Source organism: Cotesia typhae, unplaced genomic scaffold, assembly GCF_013202065.1.
Source record: "Cotesia typhae breed Kobodo isofemale line unplaced genomic scaffold, CoteBio_Ctyphae scaffold_121, whole genome shotgun sequence".
Taxonomy (NCBI): Eukaryota; Metazoa; Arthropoda; class Insecta; order Hymenoptera; family Braconidae; genus Cotesia; species Cotesia typhae.
Genome location: NW_027423773.1, coordinates 4151753 through 4176011, shown reverse-complemented (window position 1 = coordinate 4176011; position 24259 = coordinate 4151753). Strand labels below are relative to the sequence as shown.

The 24259-nt window shown below is 28.0% G+C and overlaps 1 protein-coding gene across 1 annotated transcript in view; it reads right to left on the bottom strand.

The window, feature by feature from the left end:
• Positions 1-22455, bottom strand: part of LOC141533685 (uncharacterized) — a 57654-nt gene extending 35199 nt beyond the window's left edge. Inside the window, exon 1 of the mRNA XM_074252695.1 lies at positions 21850-22455. Coding sequence (XP_074108796.1) covers positions 21850-21983 — 134 coding nt within the window. The 5' untranslated portion in view covers positions 21984-22455. The remainder of the gene's footprint in view (positions 1-21849) is intronic.
• Between the last annotated feature and the right edge of the window lie 1804 nt (positions 22456-24259).

The window sequence follows — 24259 nt, the reverse complement described above, 5'->3', positions numbered from 1 at the left end:
ATCTTTTATTTCAGTGTCTTATTCAGTCTGAGTGTACATAGCGCTGGAATTTCCATTCAAGAGATTCTCGTTAAAGAATAAACATAACTCGGTCACATCTTTCGGGTCAATTAATGTCGATCATTCATTTTTCTTCCCATACTAAATACTACAACTCTTCATCTCAGTCTCAATAAAATTAAACAAAATAATTCAAAACTAAATAATTAATATCTTTAAAATCTCACATATAATAAATATTATTTAACTCGTGATTAAAAACCCCAAGACCTCAAGACCTGTTGGACCGTTGGCGTTCTTCCCACGTGACTCACCCACCCGCGGATATGCATCATGCGTGACCCTTACATTACATACACACGCACAGTGCGTGGCGAATAACTTCGAGTCGGTTATATTAACAGGCACGATTTAATTCTTGATATGAGTTTGAATCAAAAAGTGCACGATATGTCCAGAGAAATGAAAAATAAATACATTTAAATCACATTGTATTTCTCCTGGTTCCAATGTAATGGTTCATGCACCGCGAACTTGAGTATGACTCAACAGAAAGAGTCATTAACCTCAACTTGTCCATAGTTTTTGAATTCTCATTGCAAATTACAATTGTCGCCGAATTTTCGTCCACTGAATTCTAATGTCTTGGTGGATTTTGCCGTTTTCAATAAAAGTGGGTGTTTTTTAATGTTATAAATGAGGATGATGATGATGATGATGATGATAATGATATGTGAGAGGAACAGAGGAGTTGGCGATTGATTCATCATCGGTCGACGGTCGGCTGAAGGTGAAAACCGTTGGATGAGTCACTTGCTTTGCTTGTGTGATCTTCAAGTGGAATTCTTTACACCCTGAATACTTTGGTGGTTGCGGTATGCATGCTAAATAGATGGCAAATGCTTTCAGAACTAAATTTCAACAAATTTTTTTAAGAAATTCGTTTCAAGTGTTTATAGTAGCGGATGTTGAGAAATTAAAAAAAAAAATGCTCGAAGGTTTAAGTGTTTAGTGAGTTCTTTTAATTAAATAATAATAAATTTTTAAAATAATGCATCTATTAAAATCATAAGATAATTTTTTACACTAATAAAATCGAATGTGAAATTGAAATTTTGGCTAAATGATAAAAAATGGGGAAACATTGATAAGGATCTTTTTGGTACAAAATAATAATTTTCTACAAAAAAGGTCTCTTGTAATTTTTTTGTATCTGCGATAAATAGCGCAAAATTTTGACTTCAAACTGATTTAAACATATGGTCAAATCAAATTATCTGAAAATCGAATTTTAAATTGAACTTTTTATTAACCTATAAGAGATAAGTGCAAAATGATTAGGATCTTTTTTATAGAAAATTTGATTTCCTTCAAAACAAAGTCTCATAATTTTTTTTCTATCTCGAAAAGAGAACCTAGAATCTTTACTTTATTCTTCAAATACGTCTTTTGATTAAAATCTCTAAAAATATAATTTAAATTGAAACAATGATACTAATATTAAAAGTTATGATATAATTTTAACCCAATATTATAATAATTATTACATAATTATCAAAAAAATTTTAATATGATTAAAAAAAAAAAAAAAAAAAATTGCACAAGAATGTCGGCTGGCTCGTATATAAAATACTCAATATAACTATTTTTTTTCTTCATGTAATTAATCCAATGTTAAAATAATAAAAATCAACAATCTTAATCATGAATATAAAAAAAAATTGTAGTCCTAGCCATGTCTCTGTCAATAATTGGTGCTTTTACCTTATCTCTTATATATAAACATAAAAAAAAATGTAGTAAGTAATTTAGCGATATTATACGTCTGGTTTTGGAGGTAAAAAATTCCATGCGATTCTCCAATACGTTTTGAACTGCGCCTGATTCTCATCATCATCATCATCATCGATATACACACTCATCTCGTCTCGATGTTAAGAATCTTCAAGTAGGCCGCGTGCAAGTGGGTCTCGCAAAGGGGGTCTCTGTCACTACACTACACATATACATAAATACATACATACATGTTTATATATGTGTACATTAAAAACAGAATGTAAAAAGTCCACACATTCACGTTTTTTCATTACTTGGGAACCAGAAAAGGAGGATCATCAGGGAGTTTGGTGGTGCCGCAGGTGCCACTTCTCATTCTCGAAAATTATTTTATTTATAAACTATTTATATTTTTTTCGCAATTTCTTTAGAAAAATCCTTTAAAATTTTTAATAAAATTCTGATGAAGAAAACATGAAGTGTAAGAATGAAAAATAGTGGAAATAAACAAATCATCTTGATTGTAATTAGTAATTATGGGATGAAAAATGAGTGAATGAATGAATGAATGAATGATTTGAATTGATTGAAGACGGACTATCATCGAATCCAAGTGCATATCACGTGGTCTGACTGTCCTCATACTCATCTCGTTGGGGACCCAGAGACCTGAATAGCTCCCCGCGGCTCGCTCGAAAGGGGGATATATAAACTTAACCGATGAGATGAGTATGGGGCAGAGTAACGGTCCATGGATGAAGGTTAGTGCTATCCATATACCATATACCTTAAACAATGTGCGAGATACAATATACAATATACGATATACCGACTTATTAAGTTTAAGTTTAAGTATAGTATGTAACTTCAACCTCTTTTGAGTCAATCTTTCGTGGCCGCAAGGTATTCCTCAGTAATCAGAGTTCGAACTTTATTAACTTAAAATTTTAATTATTAAGTTTTAATAGGTTCTTATTTTAACAAATAATTTTTTTGTTTTTAATATTAATAATAATGACAATAATAGTTGAAATAGATTTTGGAAATAGCGTCATTATAAAAATCAAAAGATCAATTTGTAAAATAATTGAAATTAAAATTCCGGCCAAATGATAAGAAATAGGTAAAATTGACTAGGGCCTTTTTTGTACAAAATTTAATTTCCTACAAAAAAAGGTCTCTTGCAATACTTTGTATTTCTGATAGGTATCCCATAATTTTGACTCTCAACATCATCTTGACTTAAAATTTTATTTTTGATATTATTTAAAAGTTTTTAAGTCAATAATAATAATAATAATAATAATAATAATAATAATAAAATTTTGAGTCAACATTAGTTTCATTATTATTATTATTGAATAATTTATAAGTTTAAAACAATATATGTTATAAAAATAACAATAATCATAATGGGTTTCTAGTGTAAAGGCGATTCAAGCCTTTTTACACCTTCTCATTTTGCTTAGTTACTATTAGTGCCTTTTTGTTACACTTGTGGACCGGCTTGTGTTTTCTGTACCGAATTTGCTCTGTTTTTTCACCTCTTTTTAGACACTTAGGACAGTGGCATGGATTACCGAAACTTTAGCCCCCTCTTTACCATTGTTGAATTATTTGTTTTTGTTATTAATTTTTTTTTCAACTTTGAAGATTAAAAAAAAATTTTTTTCCTCGAATACAAAATTATTGTTATCATTTATCGAAGCAGTAATTTTTTAAAACTATTTCTACACAAATTGTACAGATTACTCAAAAATACTTAAGATAATTTGACGCTTTAAACATTTTCAAGGTTTCACAATTTTCTAAATTATCTTCAATTGTATAGCTTTCTAAACCGTTCATGATTCATCCCTACAAATTATTTTAGTAAAATTCTTTGATCTCAAGCTGCTAAAAACAAACAAGCTCGACTAATCTCTCAAAAATCCAAATTCCAACCTTGAAATCAGTTTCCCAAAAGTGATAAAAAAAAAAAAAAAAACGACAATATAATATAAATAATGAATGAATCTCGAACCTTGAGGCTAATTGAGTAATTTAAAAAAGTTCCGTTGCATCGAAATAGAGTATAATTACATAAATACACATTAATTTGGTAATAATGGTAATGACGATTACTTTCTACCTGGGTATATACAATTTTCCGCATTTTTTCCACTTCAATTTAGAATTTCGTTGGTTTCACTTTCTCCGTACATTTAAATGCATTCATATTATATTAAGAATTCGTTCTTTTTACTCTTCTTATTCTCGATCAAAAAGTACCTGGGTCCAGTTCCCCAGTTTATATTACTATATACAGGCGTGTTGTTAGTCACTCGCTCAACCAAGGATAATTTAAAAAACGTTATTTTTATTTCGGGTCGACAATTTTAAATAATATCACCCAAAGTTCAAGGTAAAATTGATGGCTTCATCGGTTCCATTCAGTTGTAAATTTACACATTTTTTTTTTTTTTTTTTTTAATTTACTCATTCATTGACTTCTAATTAAATATTTACCGTTTACCACAGTCCCTACATTTATTTTTAATTTAAATTTCAAATTTATAAAAACCAAATTAAATATGAGCATGAAATTAGCAACAGCTAATTTTTGAAAATTTTTAAATAAATATCTTGTCCTGATATCAGATTATTATTATTATTATTATTATTATTATTATTATTATTATTATTATTATTATTATTATTACTATTGAAAATTCGATCTTCAGAGATTTTGATCAAAAGTCGTATTTAGAGTAGATTAAAGTTAAAATTCTGATCTATCTAACGGATATATGAAAAAATTACAAAAAACCTTTTTCGAAGGAAATGAAATTCTCTACAAAGACAGTCATTATCAATTTTTCCCTATTTCTTATCATTTAGTTGGGATTTCAATTTCAAATTTGATTTCATTGGTGGAATTACAAGAATTTATCTTGTAATTTCAATAGCGGCATTATCTCAAAAATTTATATCAATTACTATTCTAATTGTTTTTGTTCTATTATTTTTGTGATTATTATTATTTTATAATACAAAGTTGATAAATAAAATGAAGTTTGTTTAGTATTGAAATTATATCGATACTAATCGAAAAAGTAGCCCCTGATTCATTATTGGTTTAAGACTAGAGCGCGCGCAATTTGAATTCCTAGTTATGAAAAGAAACAATGAACCATAATTACACTTGATAACTTCTCCAATATCAAATAATCTTAAAACCAAACATCGAAAAATTCAATGAACATGATAAACTAGACTATAAAAGTAGTAATAAACAATAATAACAATAATGAAAATAAAACAGTCGATAAAATGAAGAAAAAGGATGCATGAAGCTAAACCTGGGAAGATATATTACATATTAAGATTGCGAGTGAAAGATCTGCTAGCGCCGGCACCAGCACGTGGGCAGACGTGTTCCCTACGCTAGTCTGTACTCAACAGTCTAATGTCTAATGTTAACTTTAAGAAAACAGTCCACGTGTATAGTATACAAAGGATTCGACTCTTGTTGTTGTATTACATTATTATACACCACGTTTTGTTTCATAAATGTTGACTGTATTTATGTATTTATGGTTTATTGTTGTGAGAAAATTCTCGACAGGTAATCACGATCTTGCGTAGGCCCTGCACCAGCTCATGCATTAGTACATGTAGGCGTTAATTGGGACTTGAGCTTGACTTGAGGACTAAACTCATACTCGAGGTAAAATTAATTCTGGACTGAAAAATTGTAAGTCAATTTTTTTACATTTCGACAAATTATTTTTTAGGAAATATTAATTAAATTTTCCATTTAAATGTTAAATATTTTGGACTAACAAAATAATCTCTCGAAGCAAGAGATATATTTAATTTACTTCAAAATAAAATAGTTAAGCTTTCGATGATGATGTTCTTGGTTTTAGATAATCCGACAGCAGCGCCAACGACAAATCTCAAACAAAATCATATATCACTTATATATCAACAGATTAAAATAAAATATTTCAATGCAGTGTTGGCGAAGTGATATCGCTCTTTCTTAATGACAAAGATCGATCCGGGTTCGATTCCAATCTCGGGTTAAATTTTCATTATTTTTAGTTGAGAATAAAAATAAATATTCTGAAGCTGATAGCATTAAAATTATTGAGTCAAGTAATTACTTCTTCAGCTCAGATAATTATTTATTAAATTTTCAAGTCCTCTATTTTGTAGTAAAAATCTTTTTTACCTTAATTTAAGAATAAATTATTTTTCAATTAAAAGTTATTTTCTTAGTTCATATTTTTTAATCCTATTGATTAAAAAAAATTTCTTTAATGAAGAAAAAGGCTTTATTTGTCCAAATGTTTTACCATAATTTTCTTGGTTCAAGTTAACGTTTTTTCAATGTAAAGTCATAAAAACACCTTGACAATTAAAAAAAAAAAACGTTATTGAATGAATATTAATCCTCTGACGTAATAGAACGTATGAAATTGCCCTTGAAGGGATTACCATAGAATCCAGGAGTGTGGGCAGAATAAAACCAGTGTTTAATAATGTGACTATCAAGAATAAAAAGCATTAAATTCATTGTTAATTTCACATTGAGACTTTAGCACCTTCCCACTCATAGTGACTCTCATTTCCAGATTAGCATCACCTCATTCTCATTCTCTATATATACATGCAGATATTTTAATATTTGCAATGTCTCTTTCAATTACGGTTGCATGCACATCACTGGAGCCGGTGATGTATCCAGGACGAATAAGACAAGACAGACATGCGTACGTACACGCGGTTCTTATTATTTTATAATAAAGAATGAAGATACGCTTGCGAATACGCAGACTAGTGAATTTCCCATCAGGAATGGCGCCAACTCTCTCTTTGCTTGCGTACATACAATGTAATGCAAACTCTCGGTGAACCAGCTCGCATCGTACTTGAGCACACATCCTCATCCTCATCCTCGTTCTCGTCTTCATCTTCCGAGATTAAAAGAATAAAAAATAGAGAGCCCTTCAGCCGGAGCCTTCTTTTTATTCATGATTACAAAAACCGTCCGCTTTCCATACACGTCCACCCTTAACTTCACTCACTAGTCAGCCTCCACAGAGAGATGCTAATTTCTTCGTCATTAAATTTTAAAGGTGTTTTTTATTTTTAATAAATAAATAACAGAGAAGTCACATACTATTTTTTTTTTTAGTTTAGCTTAATAAAAAGTTATCGAGAAAAATTTTTTAAATATTCATTTATCAGGTTAATTCTTAAATTGAATGTTACTTTTTAAAAATTCAAATTCTAAAGACAGTGACGTCATGCCATTTTTGTTGTGCAACGCCATCTTACAGCATGTTTGAAAAATACATGTATATATGTTTATGTTGTCATTTAAAATGTAACGAAGATTTCTTCTGAAGAACAAAAAAATTATTTAGGAAAAATAATAGACGAATAAAATTTTAGTTTAAAATTATTGAGACCATGACAGTAATTGTAGGACATTCCGCAATTACTGACTTAATTACAATTTTTTTTTTTTTTAATAATTACCCACAATTACGATGGAAAAAATATAGAAAAGTACCATTAATTTTTACTGTACGATATCGGGGAAAAAATAATAAACGTGGAAAATTAAGGGGGATAGCCACTGTAAAATTTCGGAAAAAAAAATTTTTTTTTTTTTTCATTAAACTGAAGTTTATATATTCAAAATTATGTATTTCAAATTTTATAGAAAAATTCCGAATAGTTTTCGAGTTATAGTCATTTTTATAAGAGCGCGTCGATTGACCGTTTTACGCGCGGCGCTTCGACGAAAACGTCGCCTGCTCGCTCCGTCTTTGATTCGTACGGGTTGGCGATTGTTTTCCCTCACGATTGTCAACCGTTACAATTATTTGACTTTTAACGTATATTTTTTCTTATTGTTGAGATACTGTACCTCATAGTTTAGTTGTTTTGTATGAATACACACTCGTTCTTTAATTTATTGAGTTTCTTAGTGTACTCGTTATTGTTTACTTACTTATTTTTTTAAATCTTCTGATCTTTTTTTTTGTTTATTTAACAAAAAAATTTGTTAAATAATGGATCGTAAACAAAGTAAAGTTATTAAAAACGAAAGAAAACTGCCAAACGACAGGAAAAAATTTAATCGACCGCTCAACAGATATGAAACTGAAAAAATACTGGCTCTCAACGACGTGATAGTGCTTCCAAGAGGAAATTATCACAAAAATCTGATTGTACAATTGATTCGAGTATTAGCTACAAAATTATAAATTTTTTTCGATATTTAATTTACTAAGTGGCTGTGTATCGTGTAAAAAGTGTGGTGGTGATGTAAACTTTACTGAGACAAGTATTCGAGGATTAGGTTTTAAACTAGTTGTGAATTGCAAAAATGTGATCCAGTTTTGATAAATTCATGTCCACTCATCAAGAATGCGTATGAAATTAATCGCCGTTTCATCTTTGCAATGCGGATAATTGGTATTGGGTTATCTGGAGCTGAAAGATTTTGTGCTTTCATGGATTTACCACGACCAATGTTCCATAGCTTTTACGATCGTCTGGTCACACAAATCAGAAATGCAGCTAGAAACTGTTGTGATTTAGTGTTGAAAAAAGCTGCTAAAGAAGAAATCCAAGAAACCTGCAAGCATTTAAAATCCAATGACATTCCTGGAATTTCTGTCTCCGGTGACGGTAGTTGGAAGAAAAGAGGGTTTAAATCTTCATTTGGTATATCTTCTCTAATTGGTTACTTCACTGGCAAAATCGTAGATGTAAGTATGAAATCCAGTTATTGTAAGATGTGTGCGCTAATGAGCTCAAAAAAGGAACAGCTGAATACGATCAATTTATGCAAGACCATGCTCTAGACTGTCCAATAAACCATGAAAATTCTTCTGGACAAATGGAGGTAGATGGAATAAAAGAGATGTTTATGCGATCAGAGTTATTACATAACGTTAAGTATGTAAACTATATAGGTGATGGTGACACTAAAACGTATAAAAATATTTGTGATGCTAAACCGTATGGGGACATGGTGAAGATAAAAAAAAAAAAGAATGTATTAATCACGTGCAAAAACGAATGGGCAGTCGACTAAGGGCTTTGAAGAAGCAACGAACTAACAAGAAGACAAAAACAGGAAAAGAAGAAAATACACAGAAAAGTTTAGGTGGGAAAGGTCGATTAACGGACAAAGCAATTAATGAATTTACAAAGTATTATGGTTTAGCAATCAGACGTCATTCTAATGATGTTGATGAGATGTATAATGCTATTTGGCAAACATTTTATCACAAGTTTTCATCACCCGAAGATCCGCAGCATTTTCTTTGTCCTGAAGGTGCAAATTCGTGGTGTCAATTTCAAAAAGCTGTGGCAACAAATACTTTGGACTCATTAGTTGAAAAACCACCACTTCCTGCAGATATTGCGGAAGCTTTAATACCGATTTATGAAGATCTATCGAATCCAGAGTTATTGGAACGATGTGTCGGTGGGTTTACACAAAATAATAATGAAAGCTTCAATGCATTAGTGTGGCAGCTCGCCCCAAAAACAAATTCTTCTTATTCCCTTATTGTTGAAATAGCTTTATATATTTCAACAATTACATTCAATGATGGGGCTCTAGCAACTCTGAAGATATTAGAGAATCTCGATGTTAAAGTAGGACCAACACTCTACTCATACTGCGCTGAGCGCGACGCTACTCGGGTTAAAGCTGCTGAAAGCCGCATGGAAACGGCCAGTAAAAAATAAAAAAGTCAAGGTCAATACTAAAGATAAGGAGGAAGAACCCTCATATGGCCCAGGACTTGATAGTTTGATGTGAGTATGAATATTTTGTGAAAGACTAGATTTTAAAGTTGCGAGAATCTTCTTAAAACTTTACTCGCGTTTTTCTCAAAACGACTTTTTCAAACTTTCCGGTACTGTAACTTTCGTAAATATGAACCGATTCTCAATTTTTTTGTTTCCCCGTATTCGTCTACTTAGTGGCTATCGTCGCACGTAGGGGATTTTGAAAATTTTAATTTTTAAGATTTTTAAGGCTGTTTGAGTCCAAAAAAATGAGGAAAAAGACGAAAAAATTTTCAATATGGCGCCATTTTTTCTCAAATCAAAATTTTCAAAATCCCCTACGTGCGACGATAGCGACATTCCTATAGATTAAAATGCCGTTTGGTTTTTTTGTTTCAGATAATCCGTTTTTGAGTTACAGTACCGGCAATGGAGGGGGAAATTTTTTTGGTGCTCTACAAAAATGTTTATAACTTTGTGATAACAAAATATTTTTGAATAAAAATTTAGGAGAATCATCCTCAACATATACTTTATAAAACAAAAAAAACCCGATCCCCAAATTCCTTTATTATCCTAGTAAAAAAAATTCCCGAAAATTGCCTATTTTTTCCAGCGTCACAGTGGCTATCCCCCTTAATAAGATCAATAATTTTCTACTATTTCAGTTTTTCTGAAATAATTCATTAATAACAATATGTTCAATAATAATTCTATTCTACGAGTGCAGTAAACTGCATTAATTTTGGTAAATTTTACTGACATAAACTTTAAAAGGTGTTTCTATTACTAATAAATAGTAAAACATCGCCCTAAATTATAAAACAGTCCTGTAATTTTTATCGTGAATTTAACAGTAAATTTAGAAGAAAATTTCTTTCTGTGTGTTGTTGATATCTTTAGTACCATCAAGTATTCATTTATTATCGTGGCATGTTGTCTGTGCCCTATCAGCATCAAGTACTGGTACTGGTTATCTCTTATCTTTATTTATTAGTACTCGTATCAATGTCGCATGTATGTAATACTACAGAGAAATGTAAGTAATATAAGGTTCGTAGTAACACCGTTGATAATCCAACTAATCGAGCAAATGCGTCAGCGTTTATGATTCCATTCTGTTAGTTCCATACACCTATTACATATAATTCTTTTAACTTGAAAAATTCCCAGCACATTAGTCACTCTTTCCACACATCAGACACTTTAAATATTAATATATATAATGTATGTGAGCATAGCATGATTGATGGATAAGAAATTTTTTAGTATTATACAACCAATTATGTAAGTTTTTAGTTTTTGTTACACTTTCGGTTAGATAACTTTTAACTTTTGACTTGTTGTCTGGCCTATTTTGTGTGATCCAACTTTTCAAAAATTACATATTTTTTCGAGGTCGAAGAAATCTGTTGTATAATTTTTTAAATCAATCAGCACTCACAATGAATAATTACGACTATTTATGATGAAAAATTACCAGTTAGTTTTTCAAGTCGATTTTCTAGCTTAAATATTTATGAAAAAATCATATGAAACATTTCTTATGAAGAATTTGATCCTCTACTAAAATTTGAGTTTCCTTGTTATAAAAAATTAACCATCACTCTTTGGAATAAATTTTTTTGGGTTAAATATTAGAATTATTGGAAAATCATAAGAGACTTTTTTTCTAGAGAATTCTTTACAAAAAAATGTCATTGTCACTTTTACGACATCTCTCATCGTTTGACTAGAATATCGATAAATTTGATTTTGCGCGAGTCACCGATTGAAAAGTTTGCCAGTTCAATTAGAGCGGTAACTAAGAGGGAGTTATGTTTGGAGCCTAAAGATTAAAATTTTTTTTTAATTCAGCAATTTAAATGAAAATGAATAAAATATCAAAAGAACGAGAGAAATATTCAAAGTAGGAGGACTTGATAAAAAAAAGTAACTGAAACAATGAAAATGCCGACTCCCTGATTACAAAGATAACAATCGGAACGGACATTTAAATGACCTGAGAATAGATTAACTCGGATATTCCACCCACCAGATACCAGGTATGTTTTATATTTTATAAACACGTCATATTATATCACACCACTAGATAAATATCAGTGTAATAAACAAATGCATAGTTTGTTATTATAAATATAATATGTACAAGTTATACCATAACCGTAACTATTATTATTGCTGTTACTATTACTATTACCATTATCATTGTGTATGTAGTCTACGTTTACTCGGTATTGACCAGGAAATAATCCGAGTGTCCATTCGACCGTTTTATTGTATCGTCAGAGTACGCCGGTGTGTTATATTTGTTCCCGGTTACTGTACGTTCTTACGACGATATTCTATTTTGTTTCTGTTAGAATTGCTTTTTTACGTTTTTACATTTATATTGTAGTGAATATTATTGTCGGCATAAAACAACAAACTAACTATATAATATTTTATATAATACAATAGCAACTGGAACGTGTCGATTTTAAATAAATTTGTTAAACGTGAGAAATAATCTTCTTTGTTTTTTAATTTTTTTTTTGTCACGAGTAAGGGATGTTATGGACTATTTTTAGTTACAGAAAAAAAAATTTAGAGGAAACAGATGAGATTTAACTTTAGGGCCAGATGTTGATTTTTTTCAAGTCCAATGAACTTTGGTTCATAAAATTTTTGGTTTTAAATAATAATAAATTCTTAAAAACTGAAAAATTTCAATTATTATGATTGTTGTTGCTGCTGTTGTTGTTGTTGTTGTTGTTATTTTTAATAACAATAAACAATGACAGTGGTTGTTGCATGAAATATTTGTACAAAACGGCCCTGAGAAACAATACGACTTAAATTTAACAGAACAATGTCTTGTTTTTAATATTTTTTAGTCTTTCGCAATTTCTCGGTAATATAATTTTAGTATCACTCTTTATGCTGTTGTTTTCAAACAATAATATGTAATAATATAATTATAATTATCATTAACCAAATAAATAATAAAACATTTATAAATATAATAAAACATTTATAATAGCAATTTATATTATTACAATAACAGTTGTTAAATAATCCGCATCATAATTCAAATAATTCATAATCATGGGACAGAATACAGTATTGCATTTAATTTCAAAGGTATGAAACTATTTATATAGGTTATTTTTAGATTTTGTTAAAAACTTTTTACCGCGACAAATCTTTACCTCAACTTAATCGAGTTTCAATAGAAATAAAAATAAAAATTAACGGTTATTTAATGATTGAATAATTAATTGAATAATTATACACTAGATTACATTACATGAGATAATTTTATATTAAACGTGATCGGAGTTTTAAATCGATGCTATGCCGAGCAGACTGAGACTAAAGACGGAAGTCGGGAGAAATTAAAACTGTCGAACCGCGTCGGCGTATATATTATTATCATTATTATTAAAAATGTATCTAAAGTACTTCTTTTTAATATTATAACAATAAACTATAAAAAAAAATTTTTTATTTTAAACATTGTTTAATTCCGCGGTTTTTTGCGACTTGATATTTTTTAACACAAACTAGACATGTTGGTATTTATTTTAAAGAAATTTTGGTGTTTTATAAGCTTATGCAATTCACAATTTATTATTATTATTATTATTATTATCATCTTCCGGTCGCATAGTCACAACTCCTACTCTATAGTGTTAATTATTTTATCAACAATCAATGCCGCGAGAGTTTTATCCGCGTAATTAAAAGCTTCATTTGTTGTCGTAACTCAACAAGCAATATAAGTAGGCCGTGCTGTTTACTTTATTCTGTATTTCATTTGTATATTTATTTATTTTTCATATATTGCGTATAATTACTTCCTAGGAGACTTCAGCACTAATTGTGAATTTTAAATTCTTAAATAAAATGAAACAGTTATAATTACTTCGACCTTCACTTCACACTTGAGACAAAAAAAAACGTTTAATGACTTTATAAAATTGTTTTCGGCTGTCCGTTATTTTGTCAATTTTTTTTTTTAAATATTTACTCAGCCTTCGCTTTTAATACTTAAGGAGTCCGCTCGGTATAAATTAACACAAAAAATTTAATAAAAGTAAATTGACTTAAAAGAAATAAAAACTAATATTTTAAGTTTTTTATATTAGCTTACCGAGCCGGGAATCGAACCCTGCTCTCCCACGTTAGAATCTTTAGATTTGGCATCAAATTTTTTTAGAATATATTTCGTTAGAATTTCTTGAAATAAACAAAAAATTATCTTAATTTTTTTCAATAGAAATTGAATGAAGGCTTCTTTTATACAAATTCTAACGATTGAATAAAAATATCCTAAATTCGCGAGTCCGTTATATTACGGTTGTTGCCCTTGAAGATAACGTCAGAGGTTACGGTCAAAGACCCCTGACATAGACACAAGTTAAAATAACCGAAACGCTTGTGGAATAAAGAGGACCCGGAAGTTTAATTCTGTCACGATAAATCTTCTCTTTATTATTATATCATTTAGTTTTATTTTTCCCTAAAAATGAAATTTAGCCGCGGTCGCGAATCACGGGTTGCATACAAAGATTTAAGTTTTAAAATATATTTGAATATAAATCTAAGAGAAAAATTATATTTTTATATGTCCTGGCAGAATTACTGCAAGGACTAAAAGATATCTGGTCTCAAGAAAAGTCACGAATATCTTGATTCAAGTAAATTATTTTCCTGACACTGAACATTTATTTCAAAAAGTTTCAAATAATTTAATAATTCAATAAAGTTAAATTTTCATGGAAGATTTGTTCATTTTTTTGACAGATTAAAGCTAAGTAATTAAATGCGGTGTTGGCGAAGTGGCATCATTTTTTTTTAAGAATAAAGACCGATCTGAGTTCGAGTCCGGTCTCGGGTTAAATTTACATTATTTTTAGTTTAGAACAAAAATAAATATTCTCAACCCAAAAACATTGATTTTATTAAATATTTACTTCTTCAGCTCAGATAATTATTTATTAAATTTTCAAGTCCTTTACTTTTCAATAGAAAACTTTAATTTAAGAATAAATTCTTTTCCAATCAAAAGTTATTTTCTTAATTCACTTCTTAATTAAAGGCTTTTTTAGCCTAAATTTACGACCAAAATTTTCTCAACTTTTTTTTCCGGTGTATTTTAAATATTTATCCGCAAAATTACTGCGGAATGTAGACGCGTAACGTTAAATTCAATGTAGACGTTGAAAGTTGGATCGATATCATGATTACGACGATAATAAACCGGCGTCGTAAGTCTATATATATATGTATATATAGACTACATACATAAAGAGGGAAACATTTCCCGATATAATATGAGCTGAGTATTATAGACCCTATGACGTTTTTTAACGATTTTTATTTGTTTTTTAATTCGTCTTGCTGGTATCACCCATCAACTTGATACTAGACGAGCTCGAGCTCCAGCTTGATCCTCAGAGGAGCGAGTTGATGTTGGAGATATAAGAGAAAGAGAGTACACATGATATGATAGTTATCCCGGAAGACTTTTGCACTGTTATTAACCGCCGATTTTTTTATTTAGTTTTTTCTGTATTTATTATTTTTCCTACACCTTACACCTCAAGATATTTATTACGTCAACGTCAATGTCAAAAATTATTTCTTATCAATTTTTTTCTACAATAAATATAAATTTTAATTTATATTAGACCGTTGAGCCTCGCCAGGAAACTAGCATTGTTATGCTAAGCGAAGAACCGTGTCGTCCTTACTTAACTTAGTGTTTGTACTTGTGTCTCGTCTCGTGTTGTAGACTGTAAGTATTTTTTTTTTTTTTTTTTTTAAAGTTGGACACGAGTTGGGAAGGATATTTTTTTTTCTGAAAGAAAATCCGTAACGAAATAAAATACGAGCAGCTGCGAGGTTAAGTTTGAGTTTTAAACTAGTGTAGAGGTTCAACAGCTGCATATGCACACGCTTGTAATATAAAGGGAATCGATTATTAGATACTTGAATATGTTTGTTACTTATTTATAATTCTTACTTTTAGACTTTTAATTACTATTTAGTGATTTAAGTGCTTTACTTTAAAGTACTCGATTTATTGGCTCGAAATGCGATATTTTTTTTTTTTTTTTTTTTTTTTTTGTTTTTAAAGATTATTTTGTGATTATTGTTATAACTGTCTTAAATGAAATTGGAGATGCAGAATAAATTTTTAGCTCTAAAAATTTTATGGATTAATTGGTTTAATTTGTAAGTTTTTATGGCAAATAAATTTTGATATTTTAAAAAATTTGAATTTTTATTACTTGTAATTGAAATTAGATTTTTCAATAAAATTTTTTTCTCAAGTTAGGAAAGTCTTACTGAAATTTTGAAACTAATAACTTTTAGCTTTTATAGTTTTCACGTAATAATTAATTTAATTTAAGGCATATTCTTTTAATAAATTAATAGTTATTCTTTAAGTTTAAATGTTAATTATTGTTCATCATTGAAATTAAATATTTGGATAGTTTTTTTTTTTTGTAAAATTAAAAAAAAAAACAACTTGTTATCATTGCCAAGCCTAAATTCACAACTTTGCTCCAATTTTTAAAAGAACAAAACTAACTAAAAAAATTCCAACTCAGAATTGTGAGAAAATTTATTTTTTCAATTAGACTACAATTTTGTTTAATTTTCAAGTTAAAAATAAAAAATAAAATCTAGATTCAAGAAAATAAATCTTAGAACCAGGAAATTCAAAAATAGAAAACTTTCTTCTGGCTCAATTTAAAAAATTTATAGCCCCAAAATAAAATACGAACGACTGAAAAATTCTGTTTTATTTAAAAACAAATATTCCTTGCGACTTTTGGGGTTAAAAATTAAATTTCAACTCCTAATTTTCAGAATTTAAATATAAATTACTCTTTAACAAAATAATTAAAGTCCCGACACAATAAATTACCGAGAAAATGTCCTAAAAAATAACCTAGATATTAAAAAAGGGCCATAAACCTCTCAAGTCTCGTTAGCGGTCATTTTAATAGCAAAGTACAAAATAAATTCCCCGTTGCTGATAGTCGAGAGAGCAAGAGAGGAAAGAGAGAGGGAGAGAGAGAGAAAGAGAGACGGGTTTACTTGGCACTAATTGCAGAGCGGCATTACCGTTAGTCTCGCAGATGGCATTACCCACTGCTATATAATATACTTTACTGAGTACTATACTGGCTCTACATACATACTATTACACATACTATTATATATATGAGAAGCTTCTGTCGCGTGATTTAATTCTCGCTCGTCCACTATTATATACTAAACTGAAACCCCCATTGCCCATTGCATCTTGCATATTATATTCTCCTCACATCTTTACTTGTAACGTTACGTAACACACCTATCGTCTACGCATCACCTGTATCTACTCATCCTTTATATATAAATATATCACATATTATGTGACTACTACTTTTTTGACTATTTTTTAAATTCTAAATTTATTAATTTAAAACTCAATTATTATTCTTTATTCATTAATATTTAAAAATTTTTTACAGTTGCAGAAAAAGATATGATTTGAACCAAATTTTTTATACATGCAAATTTTTATTTTGTTTTACTCATAGATTTTTTCTTAACTAGTAAAAAAGTTTGAGCTTTTAAGAATGTTTGATAAAAATTCTCATTGAACAATTTTGCAATCTTTTCACAAACTCAAATTGTTCATTTTCTTCTCAATTTAAACAAAATTTTTTTTTTAATTAATAAAAAACATTTAACACCTTATGATAAATATTTTAAATTGAACTTTAAAAACTTCAAATTAATTTCTTGAAATTTGAAATTTTTTCAAAAGAAAAAAACTAACAAAATTTTTACATTAAAAAATTCTTTTCTAATTTTAATTCTTAAGGAAAAATTTGTTGCTCTAAAACAATTTAAATCTTTCAAATATTATTTTTTTGTTGTTAATTTTTTAGACTTAAAATTTTTGTTGAACATTGAATAAAATTTCCTTAAATTAAGAAAGAAAAATGTAATTAAATTTTTGCTCCAATAATTTTTTATAAAAAAATTTTTAATTTTGGCTTCGTTTTCAATTTGAATTTGTTAACTAAAATTTTTTCAAGCAAATAATTGGCTTACTTAAGTAATAAACTTGTAAAAAAATTATAAAACATGCGACATTTAATTTTTTCGATAAAACAGGAATGAACATCCTTGATCCTTAAAAAGAGAATCGACGGTAATATGAAATAGTAATAAGTAACAACAAATAACAAAAATAAAATAAATAAAATACAACAACAGTTATGTGTATGTGTTCACCGGCTAATCGATATTCATGCGAATAAGCAGTCGTGTTACGCGGTGAGATTCTCATGTACGATAACAAAACAAACGACTTTACTCTCTTCTCTTTGCTTCTCCTATTATGTTCTTTTTACCCGACTAGACACTATTACTAACATTACGAACATTACTACCATTACTCGAGCTTATATATACCGGTTCTCTTTAAATCTCAATGTTAAATGTAACTATTTACTATTTACTATTTACAAGTACAAAGCTAAGCATTAACCCAAGACTAAACGGTTTTATTGAAATAATATTAAGTCAAGTCGAGCTTTGTCTCGCGAGATCTTGCCCGAGCAATATAACTGTACTTAATGCTATTGACAATTAACTCATTACCGGTCACTCCTGGGATTACTATAGATTTTTTATCGTTATTTTTATTGTTATTGCTACCATTAGTCATTAAAATTACTTTAAACTATTTTAAGACTCATTATCTAGCCCTTGGATAAATATTGACCTTAAATTTCACCAGATTTAAGATTCAGACTTATATTTTATAAAATTACACTGATTTATGGCGTTAATTAAAGTCAAGAATCAAACAGATGTTTTTAATAATAATAATAAAAATTATAAAAATAATAATAATCATTAAAAAATTTACCAAGCTACACTTTTGGTCTCTTATGATTTTCTCTTGAAATCAATATTTTACTATTTGTGACTAATTTTGTAAGCTATAACTTTTGTCAGCTTATTAACAATAATAATAATAATAATAACAATAGTTTAAGATCTTAAATAAATAATTGTTGTTATTATTATCAAAAATATCATTGAAACAATTCCCAAACAAAAATAAATATAATAATAATAAAAGGTAAAATAACGCGACCTTTGCCGGCACTTTCACATTTAGTCATTTGATACAAAAGCCAAGGTCATTTTTTTTAATTGCTTTGGATAATGAGTGGCCGCTATCAAATGGGTGTTAATTGTCACTAATTAAGGTTATTGTTTTTGTGATATGTGATATTGATATCACGGGTTTTTAAGTTGCTTATAAAAACGTTTTTGATAATAGAGTTCTAATTTTAAAGATTACGTGATAGTTTATTTATTTATTTCTTTTTTTTTTTTTTTTTTTTAACTACAATGAGCTTTTTTATAAAAAAATTTAAATTCTATTTTTTTTTCTTCAGTAATTAAATTGAAAATAATTAAAATTTTTAATCTTGATAGAATTGATAAAAAATTTTTAACTTGAAAAATAAAATGAAGAAAAAAAAATTTCAGCTAATCAAGCTAGCTAAAATTGACAATTAACGTCACTCAAAATAAAAACTCAGGCAATTAAAAACGAATCAATCAAAGAATCGCTTAACCTGGTACGGAGTCGAGTCATAGATTAATTTCCTCGATTGCAAATTCGAAAGTAGGATCCATTGTCTTAATTATTGTACCCAGCAGTGAACTATTAAACTATTGATCAATAAATGCTGCAAGTCTCGAGTAATCTTTGTATTATTCCTGCAGCATTTAGTGTTTAATATTATCCACTTAGAATCCAATAAAACACACAGCACACACGTGAATGCCCAATTACGATACGAATGAAATTTAGATTGGTTTTATAGGATTTTCTGGCATGTCAAAAGATCTAAATTGAGTGACAGTCATTAATACGCTTACTGTTTAGTTATGACTAAAATAACTCCCTCTGCGAATCAAACTAAGGCCCTTGACCTTCAGACAGCCAAACAAATAAAATCCCTTCTATATTTAAACACATCTTTTTACACTCAAGTTCCAGACATACGACTTTACTATTTTTAAATAAATTTTATCTATTTTTTTTTTTATTATTTTTATTTTTTTTTTTTTTAAATGTTATTTCAATATTTTGATTTGAAGATAATTTAAAATTTTGACTTTATTATCATCAAAAGACTTGTTTTAATTATGATTTTTTCTTTCCTTTCATTGAAAACATTTCCATAGTTAGTTTCAAAAATTTAGGCTTGAAATTTCTTTAGTAACTCCATAAAAACTTAAGTAATTTTTAGTTTCTTCAAAACAAAAAAAAAAAAAATGACAAAATTTTGCACTTTTTGGTTTATTATTTTTTAAATAAGCATTTATTCTAAAATTTTCTTCAAATTTTTCCTGAAAAATGTTAAACTTTTCTTTCTCTTTTAGAAAAAAAAAATAACAGAACAATTTTTCACTTCTAGATTCTCAATTTTAAAACATTAATATCACATTTTTTATGAAAAAAATAACGAATTACTTTATTTGAAACAAAGACTACAAGTAAATTTCCTACTTTTATTTTCATAATTTTCTTAATTAAAATTTCATAATTCTTTAATTATTTTCTCCAAAATTATAAATGTTTTTTTTCTTTTTACCAAAAATATTACACAATAATTTTCCTCAGCTAGTTATAGAATTTTCAAACTAAAATTTACAAATTTTTCTCAAAACTCTAAATTATTTCTTAAAAAATTTATCTCCGCCAAAAAAAATTTCCATTGTTACTTTCATAATTTAAAAACTTAGACTTGACATGACTTCTTAAGATTCTCTCATTTTTTCTAATTTCTTCTGTTCCCAAAAATCATCCAGATATTTATCACTTTCAATTCCCTAATTTTAAAACTTGAACTTTTCACTTTTCATCCCATTTTCCTAAATTTTACTCCATTACTCTCTAGCCACAAAAATGACCATTTACATTTATGAAAATCAACAAGCCAACAAAAGCCCGTCGTATGTCTGATTCCTCATCATCACCCACACATTTTAAATTCCAACCTCCCCAAACCGAAACACGATTCTACTTCCTAAAACTTCTTTATTAAATTCTCTAATCTCACCAAAAAAACACCTCGAAGCTTAATCAGCAAATACATCAAGACAAATAAAATTTTAATCCTAAAAACTGATCACAAGAATCAAGACAAAAAGCAAGCAAGGTACATTTAGTTTGGAGAAAGAGGTTTCGGTTGGTGTTGGTCATAAAAGAGCAGGATACCCAGTACCCAGAGTATAGAGCGAATGAAGTAAAATACCAAAGTAAAAGAGCCAATCCGTCCATACATACATACATATAAGTACAAACATATAAACTTATGCTCGTATGTATATGGTGTATGTGTCTTTACTTGTGTCTCGACCTCGATCTTCTGGCCGCACTTTCTTCCATAGAATAATCGTTTCGTCTCGTCGTCGAATGACCGAGTCTCGTGTCCGCCATTCTACATCTACTCCTAACCGTTTACTTTTTACCAGCAAGACCTCCAACTATTATATGTGTTACTTCAATTCATTTCTTTATTGATTTTGTTACTTTATATTAAATATTCATTGCTAAATTAATGCTACTGAAATTGAGTGACATTAAATTTTTATTACAAATAAATTGTAATAAAGAAAAATTCTACATTTAGAAAATTTTTAAATTGTTTAACATTTTTTACAACTTATTTAGTTGTTAAAATCCAAATATTGTTAAATGTCTGCTAATTTCAGTGACTTTAAAATATGATACTGAAATTCAAACATTTAATCATTTTTAAGATTTTTATAATAAATTATAATGAAAAAAAATTTTTTTTTGTTAAATTTCACTTGCAAAAATTGTTAAAAACTATAAGAATATTTTTTGATAAGAAAACTAGTTATTAAAATCCAAATATAGTAAAACGTCAGCTAATTTCAGTGTCATTAAAACATGATACTGAAAATAAGCGATATTTGATAATTTTTTAATTTTTATAGCAAATAAATAGTGAGAAAAAATTCTTTTAAAATTCCACATGAAGAGATTGTAAAAAACAATAAGTGGAATTTATAAAAAATATTTTATTTGTTAAATGGTGAAATGTTTAGTAATTCAAGTGACATTAAAATAAGGAACATATTGACACGTACCTGAAATAGCCAGAGTTAGTAAATAATTAAAATATTATTTATAAAATAATAATTGAAATAAAAACTCACCGTGCGAAAGGTTGTTCCTCAACCTCGTACAATTCCTCCAAAGTCTGTTTTGAAAGAAGCCGCTCTAATCTTTCTGGCGTGGGAGCGAGATGCCCTGGGATGCTGGTTGTTTCGAATAGTCCGTCTACAGTCATCGTTCCTCACTTTTTAGTTAACAATAAATCAACAATTATTATTATTAATAATAATATATTATTAATAATTAACAATAAACAAATTTAAGATTTTTATCCATCAAAACTTCACAGTCACACACTTTATTAAAATTGTATTTTTTTAAATTAATTATTATAATTATTTAACTATTTTTTATTATTATTATAGATTCACAACTTCCGCGAGGCACGAATCGGCCTCACGAAAGCGATAATAGTCAAACTATACTTGAATATTTTTTATTTAAGACACATCACTGTTGCTAGTAAAAACAAACATTTGAGCGCAACTTTTTGTTTTACCGATTACGGTTTTAGGTTATGATTATTATTATTATTATTTTTGGGAATACTGGTGGATAAGTATCCTGTGAAATTTGTGTTGAATATCGAGTGACGGAGCAAAGACACGCAAATTTTCTAACCGATCTTTCACTCCGACGACTGACGCGCGAATGAACGACCGGAGAATGACGAGTGCGCTCGCTAGCTTCCCCCACCGGAAATTCCGAACCCGGACGGACGAGTACGGACATGCGCGAAGGAAAATGGATGTGAGGCGAATAATTGACATTTTAGGTGCTAATGTTTTTTAATTGTTTTTTTTTAAATGGAGATTGATAATTGAAAAATTATAATATTAAACTCAGCAAAAATCTGAAATTATTAAAATTTTTAATAAAAAAAATATTTTTGAAAATTTTTCCTTATTTTTACATGAGAAATTTTTTTATTAAATGTTTTTCATGATAATTTAATCGTTATAAAAATCTAAAAAATTATAATACTGAAATTAGCGGTCAGCGGTCAAGTTAAAAAATTTTTTTAACAAATTAATTACAATAAAAAAATGCTTCTAAAAATTTTCACTTGTAATTTTTATTAATTTTCACATGTGAAATTTTTTAATAATTTAATTGCTATAAAATTTCTTTTAAATTTTTAATGTCTGAAAACTTCAGTGTCACAAAAAATTGTAAGATTTCTATTTGTTTTTAATATCATAAAATAATTGAGATGTTGGTTTTTTTCTTGAAATTTTTAAAAAAACTTTTGTAATTTTGGTACTAAAATTGACATTTGTTCATTTGTTGGTTTAAAATTAATAATTTTATTAATACAAAGAAACAATTTGAAAATTAGATTCATAGATTTTAAAAATTTTTTCTTAAACATTAGAAAAATTCTATTTATACTAATTTGGTGTAATAAATTTCTAATAAGTGTTAAATTTTTTACATTTGTTCTCTTGAATATTTAAATTAATTTTTTTTTTAATTGAATATTTTGGTTTTTAATTGAAAATTTTTATTTATGTTAGCTTAAAACTTTTTTGTTATAATTATTGATAATTTTCATTTTTATTGATTTTGTAAAGTTGAATTTGTTTATTCCTATTAATAAAGTAAAATTTTAAAAAATATATTTTATAAGTTGAAGTCCCATTAAATATCAAATTTAAATTTATTTTTTTTTTTTATTCATAATTTATTTTCTTCATGGAGTTTTTTTTATTAAGCACGATTAAACTAAAAATTTCAAAAACATATTTTTTTATTTTATAAATTAATTTATAAAGTATTTACCGTATACTTTTAATGTAAATTTCATACTAAATTTTTCAGATTTTTTTTTTTTTAATATTTCATTTCAAATTAAACTATGTAGAAACCGTAAATTTTTAAAAATTAGCTTCATTCACGTAAAATATGATGTTTCAGTAAAATTTCAGTTGTAAAATTTTTTAACAAAGTAACAAAATTCTCAAAGTCGATAGAATGTTTCAAAAATTTACGGTGTTAGTTCTGGAAATAATCACGAAAAATAACACTACACCCCTATTTCTGAAAACAAACACTTTCACAAACTTTCAAAAACCCAAATTACTTACTATTTAATTATATTCTACCTCTACCTGAATTTCCAAGAACAGAAGTTATTCATATATATATATAATGTATGAAGAACCCAAACGTGCAATTTTATGAAGACGAAACAATTTCCTAATCATAAATCCGTTAGCCCGAAAGTAAAATTTAATTACAATGTTAAGCCGAAAATGACAAATTCCATTTCAAAAGTTAGTATAATTACCGAAAAATTTAATAATAATAATAATAATTAGTAATGGTTTTTGACATTTTGTTGGTTTTGTTAAATCAACAATGAAAGTTATAATATATAAACTTGGTAAAAAGTTTAGGAACAACTTAAAAATATTATTGGGATATATAAGTAATAATAATAATCATAAT